The 8130-nt window shown below is 41.4% G+C and overlaps 1 protein-coding gene across 2 annotated transcripts; it reads right to left on the reverse strand.

Annotated features, from left to right (window-relative positions):
• Positions 1 to 1486: 1486 nt before the first annotated feature.
• LOC121559848 lies at positions 1487 to 7823 on the reverse strand. 2 transcript variants are annotated; one of them, XM_045215218.1, is made up of 13 exons: positions 7754 to 7823; positions 6832 to 6876; positions 6399 to 6671; positions 5904 to 6167; positions 3034 to 3150; positions 2901 to 2925; positions 2718 to 2815; positions 2502 to 2552; positions 2289 to 2369; positions 2105 to 2167; positions 1904 to 1975; positions 1706 to 1768; positions 1487 to 1543 (listed from the first exon to the last, which is right to left on the reverse strand). In XM_045215218.1, exons 1-13 carry the CDS (start codon positions 7782 to 7784, stop codon positions 1536 to 1538), a joined length of 1191 nt encoding a protein of 396 aa, XP_045071153.1. In that variant the 5' UTR covers positions 7785 to 7823; the 3' UTR covers positions 1487 to 1535. The 2 variants fall into 2 exon arrangements, with proteins under 2 accessions (XP_045071153.1, XP_045071152.1); XM_045215217.1 differs by having other exon boundaries at positions 1904 to 1978.
• Between the last annotated feature and the right edge of the window lie 307 nt (positions 7824 to 8130).

Consider the following 8130-nt stretch of genomic DNA (forward strand, 5'->3'; position numbering starts at 1 on the left):
TGGACCACTGCCAAATCTTTTCAGTCTCCTGAGGGGGAAAAGGTGTTGTCGTGCCCCCTTCACGACTGTCCTTATGTGTTTGGACCATGATAGTTTGTTGGTGATGTTGACACCAATGAACTTGAAACTCTCTACCCACTCCACTACAGCCCCGTCGATGCTAATGGGGGCCTGTTCGGCCCTCCTTTTCCTACAGTCCACGATGAGCTCCTTTGTCTTGCTCACATTGAGGGAGAGGTTGTTGTCCTGGCACCACACTGCCAGGTCTCTGACCTCCTCCCTATAGGCTGTCTCAACGTTGTCTGTGATCAGGCCTACCACTGTTGTGTCGTCAGCAAACTTAATGATGGTGTTGAGTCGTGCTTGGCCACGCAGTCGTGGGTGAACAAGGAGTACAGGAGAGGACTAATCATTTAGGAAGGTTACCTTCGCTTTCTTGGGCACAGGGACTATGGTGGTCTGTTTGAATATGACATCGTAAAACTGAGAAGGCACACTTCCCCAAAAAGTCATTCTGAAAATCTCAATGGGTCTTCCACTGATGGGGTACGCCATTTTTACTTTAACTCACACATTTAGGAGCCTAAGATCTATATTAGGCTGAAAGGAGGTTTGACCAAAGCAGGTTATATGGAAAAGTTGATGATGATGACAATATCCATTTACTGTAAGAAAGCACTCATGCCATCTGGTGGATAAAAAATTGTTTATTAAAAAGCACAATGCAAAGATATTGTAAAAGTACAGGTCATTAGAAGAACATGTGAATAATACCTATAATATTTTGGAAATTCATATACAAATATGTTATTGTATCATCTGAATGACAGATATAATAGATTAAAGATAATAAATTTTAACACATTTACAACAAAACAATAATACTCAATACACAACACAAGGCAGATAATTCCTGTAGCTGCAGATAAGATCCGTTCTCATTACACCTTATATTTTTTATAAAGCTGTAACAGTAATACACAATTAAACCATGCTTAAGTAAAATATATCTGTTGGTAAATAAAATACGAAAAAAAATCCTTAAAGTACAAGGTGTTATTGTGTGTGTGTGTGTGTCTGTTTGCTTGCGTGCGTTGAGCGTGCATAATCCATGTTCCAGCATATCCTTCCGCTCCTCCTCTGATGGTGTGTCCCTCCATCCCTCCATCCATCCCTCCATCCCTCCATCCCTCCATCTCTCCATCCCTCCATCACTCCATCCTTCCATCACTCCATCACTCCATCCTTCCATCCCTCCATCCCTCCATCCCTCCATCACTCCATCCTTCCATCCCTCCATCCATCCCTCCATTCCTCCATCCCTCCATCACTCCATCCTTCCTTCCATCCCTCCATCCATCCATCCCTCCATCCCTCCATCCCTCCATCCCTCCATCCCTCCATCCCTCCATCCCTCCATGACTCCATCCTTCCATCCCTCCATCCCTCCATCCCTCCATCCCTCCATCCCTCCATCCTTCCACCCATCCATCCCTCCATCACTCCATCCTTCCATCCGTCCATCCCTGCCCCCCTCAAGGTCCTGCAACATATCCCCACACAAAGTTGTTGAGGACATGCAGTCAAACAAACTCTTAAGAATCATACAAAAATACATACTTTAAATACATACATTATACTTCAGAGAAATAGTTCCATATTAGTATCATATTAAGTATCATTAGCATGTGGCTATTAGTCTTACCTGGGGCTGTGACTGGCTTCACTTGAGAATAGACCGAATCTGCCTCAGGTGGGGTTTCTGTTTCTGTAAGGGGTGAGGATAAAACATCAGAATAATAGAACAGTTATATACAGAATATAATGCAGCTAGTCAATAAGGGGTCAAAGAGTTGTGAGGTTATGATAGGGGGAATATGGAAGGAGAGATTTCTAGTCTTACCTTTCTTCTTCTTGGCTTTGGACTTCTGTTTAAGGTCAACCTCAGCATAGGTCACATCAACATGTCCAGTTGCTGCTGAAAATGGAAATATCCAGTCAACAAATTAAGGAATTAGCTTATTGCATATTCTGCATCTTCATTGAAATTCCAAAATTGTACATTTAGATTTCACTGACTGCCGACCTGTAGAATGGGTCTTACCTGTGGCCTTCCCTGTCTTGACCTCAGAAAAGACTGGATTTTCTTTTGGATCAGCTGGCTTTTCTAAGGAGGAGGAGGAGGAGAAAGAGGAGGAGGAGGAGAGAATTTGTAAGTTTGTATCAAATCTGATGAGTAAAAAACACTGCTACATTTTGTATTAATTTATGTGACAGTTAAGAATTACTTTTCTTTTTCTTGTCCAACTTTTTGAGTTGTATCTGGGCGTACATCACATCACTTGTTCCAGCAGTAGCAGCAGCAGCATCTGAAACATACAGGTAATACACTAATATATCTACTTAGTCTTAGTATGCTAGTCATATTAAACATATGAAGAACAACTGCAACAACAACTCTATAGTGTATTCATGCTAAACTTAACATACAGTAACAGTACCATTGTCATTATTGTCTGAGGGAGTGATTGTATCGTAGATGTTATCGCCACCTGTTGGTCAAAGAAGAGAGAGAAAGATTAATTGGTTAGTTATCCCTCAGATTGCCTAGGGACATAGAGCACAGTAACATGTTGCACACAAAGTGGATGGTGAAAAGTCAGTGGATGAAGTTACAGAGAGAGGAGAGTGATAGTGATCTGGGCTGAGAGACTGACCATGCTGCGGACGTGTATACCCAGCATCAGGAGCCTGGCCCTGGGTAGATCCTTGGTCCTGTTGGGGGTCCAGGTTGGTGCTGTGTGGCTGGGGGGGCCTACACGGAGAGAGATACTCATGAAACACACAGATGGTATTTTACTGTATGAAAAGGAACGTAGTTGAAAGACAGGTGTACTCACGAGAATATCCTGTTACAACAGGAACCTGTAATGAAAAATGCATATTATTATATCAGGACATTACTCTTTTGAACTTTTTTAATTAGACATTTTTTTCTTAAACAAGTTAAATGAGAATTGATAAAAGTCTCACCTTTGGCGTTTTTATATCGACACAGCAGTACCAGCAGAATGGCCAGTAGAACACCAGCAACAACCAGGCCCACAACCACTACTACTAGGACTGATGTAGAGGGTCCAGGAGTTATGCCTGGAGAGAAAACAGCAAATCAGCATCGGACTCGAAAGTAGTGGACAAAGTGAAACATTTCTGTAGATACATTATATATTTGACATCTAACTTGAGATCAGATGACCAGCTTGAGCTTGCAACTCCAAACCTACAGAATGAATGGTCAGACTCAGCAGCTCTACTGATGGTGAAGGTGGCTCCTGTTGTAGTGTGTCTGCCAGTCAAGGTCACTACTTTCTTAGTGTTGTCTTTGTACCATGTATAGCTCCAGGCATTGTCAGACCCTACTGAACACGTCAGAGTTACTGTCTCTCCAGTGTACACTGGGTTTGGATTTACGTCATACCGCTCAGGAAGTGCAAATCAATCCCAGAATAACAGCAAAGGACCTTGTGAAGATGCTGGAAGAAACAGGTACAAAAGTTTCTATATCCACAGTAAAACAAGTCCTATTTCGACATAACCTGAAAGGCCGCTCAGCAAGGAAGAAGCCACTGCTCCAAAACCGCCATAAAAAAGCCAGACTACGGTTTGCAACTGCACATAGGGACAAAGATCATACTTTTTGGAGAAATGTCCTCAGGTCTGATGAAACAAAAATAGAACTGTTTGGCCATAATGACCATTGTTATGTTTGGAGGAAAAACGGGGCTCTTGCAAGCCGAAGAACACCATCCCAACCTTGAAGCACGGGGGTGGCAGCATCATGCTGTGGGGGTGCTTTGCTGCAGGAGGGACTGGTGCACTTCACAAAATAGATGGCATCATGAGGAAGGAAAAATATGTGGATATATTGAAGCAACATCTCAAGACATCAGTCAGGAAGTTAAAGCTTGGTCGCAAATGGGTCTTCCAAAAGGACAATGACCCCAAGCATACTTCCAAAGTTGTAGCAAAATGGCTTAAGGATAACGAAGTCAAGTTTCCCACGGGGGCCAGTATGAAAATGTATGCACTCACTAACTGTAAGTCGCTCTGGATAAGAGCGTCTGCTAAATCACTAAAATGTAAATGTAAATGTATTGGAGTGGCCATCACAAAGCCCTGACCTCAATCCTATAGAACATTTGTGGGCAGAACTGAAAAAGCGTGTGCGGGCAAGGAGGCCTGCAAACCGGACTCCGTTACACCAACTCTGTCAGGAGGAATGGGCCAAAATTCACCCAACTTATAGTGGGAAGCTTGTGGAAGGCTACCCAAAACGTTTGACCCAAGTTAAACATTTTAAAGGCAATGCTACCAAATACTAATTGAGTGTATGTAAACTTCTGACCCACTAGGAATGTGATGAAAATTGTAAGGGATCGGGGGTTGGCTGGGTCTAGGCAGAGTCTGACACTTCCCCGATCTACAGAGAGGGGGAGTCATCAGACTCGATCTGGTTCACCTGAGTTCTGAGCACACCTGTCAGTAATTAGTGTAGGATATAAGGTATGCTCAGAAGTTCAGTCGGTGCGAGGTATTGTTCCATTGTGACTTGCTAAGCATTTTGTTCCGAGAGAGAGAGAGAGAGAGAGTTTGTTGTTTTTGATTACCCGTGTATCCGACCTGTGCCTTGTTGTTTGACTCCCCGAATTGCTTAATCCTCTGCTTGTCTACCCCAGTGATTACCGTCCTCTGATCCTGTGTCTGTGACCTCGACTACGACTAAGCCCGCTCCCTTGGTACTTCTGCCTGTTTCTGCCTGGCCCAGTTTTGACCACAGCCCGCCCGACCACGATTAAGCTATTCCCTTGTCTGTACTCTAATAAAGCATCGCTATTCTGCGATTGGATCTTACCACTCTGTCCGAGTATTCATTACAAAAATAATAAAAGCTGAAATAAATCATTTTCTCTACTATTATTCTGACATTTCACATTCTTAAAATAAAGTGGTGATCTAAACTGATCTAAGACAGGGAATTTTTACTAGGATTAAATGTCAGGAATTGTGAAAAACTGAGTTTAAATGTATTTGGCGAAGGTGTACGTAAAGTTTCGACTTCAACTGTACATGGATCATGTCTACATGATTTACTCAATATAAATAGTGTCCATTTGTATGATAAAAAACACTCACTTTTCACAGTGATAGTGACAGGATCACTGATGATTGATGATATGGATCTGGACTGGATCTCTCCCTGACACCAGTAGAGACCCTGGTCAGACTCAGCAGCTCTACTGATGTTTTTTTTTTTTTTTTTTTTTTTTTTAGTCATTTAGCAGACGCTCTTATCCAGAGCGACTTACAGGAGCAATTAGGGTTAAGTGCCTTGCTTAAGGGCACATCGACAGATTTTTCACCTAGTCGGCTCGGGGATTAGAACCAGCGACCTTTCGGTTACTGGCACAACGCTCTTACCCACTAAGCTACCTGCCGCTACAGGTGGCTCCTGTTGTAGTGTGTCTGCCAGACAAGGTCACTACTTTCTTAGTGTTGTCTTTGTACCATGTATAGCTCCAGTCACTGTCAGACCCCACTGAACACGTCAGAGTTACTGTCTCTCCAGTGTACACAGGGTTTGGATTTACGGTCAGTGTAGTTTCAGGCAGGGCTAAGAAAACAGATAGCAGAATATCAAAACATCTGGATACATGCTTGGCCATTTTTAATTATTTAGCTGTTGCAAATAATGTTAAGTTTTGATAAAAGCTGATTTTAGGGGTATGTTCACTCTATTCAGTTTCAATTTACAGTGTATACTGTATATATGTAATTAGATGAACCCTCATTGGCTCAGATTTCTGAATGTCCAGATAGTGATTGAAGATAAATAGTGAGCTCACCAGTGACGCTGATGTGGAGAGATGAGCTGAGATATAACTTCTGGGGCCGTTTTGTCCTTGTCCCCTCACACTGGTACTGATCAGCCTGGTCAGAGAGAAAGATGGTGGTGGTTTTACTGGTGTGACTGGAAAGCCGTTCTTTATTTATTAACCAGTGGTACGTCCAGTCTGTGTAGTCTGATATGTCACACTGCAGCTTGACTGTGTCTCCGGAGTACAGTGGTTTCTGGGTAGTGACTATCTTCACTGAGGCTGTAGGCAGAGCTGAGGAAACAGTTAAATGAAGACAAATGCAATTAGTGCACCAATCAGTTAAAAGTATGATCTTACACCATACTTCATCAATTATCAAATGAAGAATTAATGGAGGATTCTGAACAGCAATGGTAGGCTGACATTTTTTAAATGACAAAATAGCATCCTTAAAATGGGGCCAAATGTCAAGTGGTTATGGGCATGGAGGCTCTGATGTGAATGAGAGATAAGATGACTTACCTGTCACCGTCAGTCTGACTGCATCACTCCACTCAGAATACTTATTCTGATCAATATGTGTACCCAGACACCAGTAGACACCACTGTCTGACATCTTAACCTCACTGATCTCATATTCATGCTTCTTACTGAGGAAGTCTACAACATCCTTGCGCCATATGTATTTCCAGTCAGTGACTTCTCCTCTCTGTATGTTACATCTGAGAGTAACAGACTCTCCACTGAATATCTGTGAGGATTTGGGGTGTATGGTCAGATCAGCCTTTGCCTGTCCTGCTCAAAATAAAACCAGCATGATAAAATTGCTTTACAAATGTTATTTTGAGACACTCAAAACACAACATATGTCTATCCAAAAGCAGCTTTAAACATCACAAAGAAATATAATGAAGCATTAAGAGATGAAGGCTTGATCAAGTGTACAAATATCTACCATCATCATCTTCAGAGTGTCCAGAGTAGATTTGTGTATTCAGCACTACAACAAAGAAAGTCACATTGCTCCAATATTAGTTTTGAAATAAATAACAACATTCCATATTCATGTTACTGTTTACCAAATCCATCCTGTGCATTATTTTAAAGATGCAATCTGCGTTTTCTACATAGATTTCTACACTACTAAATGAATCACAGCAATTCAAGTCTTATTCCATCAAAACCCAAAATATATGTTTATTTTATGACAATTATTGTGAACAATGTAGATGAATTAATTTCCTTAGCCCCTTCCCTCAGCCGTATACCACAACAAGTGGCAGGGTGGCCATTTTAAGGTAGTTTGAATCACAGACTGCAGCTATAAATGGCAACTGACTTCCCATGTTCTGCACACAGTGAGAGTACAGAGACCAAAAACACCAAAACACCACTCATTCATCTCTTAACACAGTTTAATATAACTGTAGCGAAGGAACCCTCAACCATTTACAATAATCACAACTTGATACTACAACACATCCAACAAATATTGAATTTTGTATTCATTGTCATTGACAGCACATTTTGCATCAACTGAGTTAACACCACTCTTTAGTTCCTGAGGTATGACCTGGCTAAATGCACACCACCACACTAACCATGTCTGCATGGCATCATCTCTATAAGCTCAGGTTCTCACCGTGATGCAATATCAATGTAGTATGGTCACAGTCTTACTCCATATCTACACCATATTTTGCTGCAATTTCCTTTTAGTGCCGTTTACTAATGTTTTCTCAATAAGGGATACAAAAAACAAAAATAAAGCTTGAAACTGTCTTCATTTCCATTAATGTCTTATTCCTTCCTACCTTAAGGGCTTAGTAAATCAGGTAATTAGTGTTCATACACACACACACTAACTCAGTACTTACCTAGTAGCAAACAGAGCAAGGTGCTCTCCATTCTGTCCCCACAGACAAGTGCTTTCTCTAGAACTATAGTCCTTCTGACAAACCCCTCTACTTCCTATATGATGACAGTCTGCTTGGATCACACCTCTTCACAGTCACACAGAAAAACTGAGAGAGAAAGATTCAAGAGGAATGTAAAAAGTCTGAGAAAAAAGAGTAGCGGTTTATAGTCTATACATATTATATTAGATAGATAGATAGATAGATAGATAGATAGATAGATAGATAGATAGATAGATAGATAGATCGATAGATCGATCGATAGATCGATAGATAGATAGCTAGATAGATGACATCATTAGATCGTAACTCGTCTTGAGGAGATTTGGTTGTTGAAC

This window comes from Coregonus clupeaformis, unplaced genomic scaffold (assembly GCF_020615455.1).
Source record: "Coregonus clupeaformis isolate EN_2021a unplaced genomic scaffold, ASM2061545v1 scaf0395, whole genome shotgun sequence".
NCBI classification, from domain to species: domain Eukaryota; kingdom Metazoa; phylum Chordata; class Actinopteri; order Salmoniformes; family Salmonidae; genus Coregonus; species Coregonus clupeaformis.

What these genes read in the sequence shown, in the direction of transcription:
- LOC121559848 (XM_045215217.1), bottom strand. Translation starts at nt 7,784, where the DNA reads ATGGAGAGCACCTTGCTCTGTTTGCTACTAG. An exon ending in GTATACACGTCCGCAGCATG is followed by an intron (nt 2,553 to 2,717) that starts GTCAGTCTCTCA and finishes TTTGACCAACAG; the next exon opens with GTGGCGATAACATCTACGAT. An exon ending in CTCAGACAATAATGACAATG is followed by an intron (nt 2,370 to 2,501) that starts GTACTGTTACTG and finishes TGTATGTTTCAG; the next exon opens with ATGCTGCTGCTGCTACTGCT.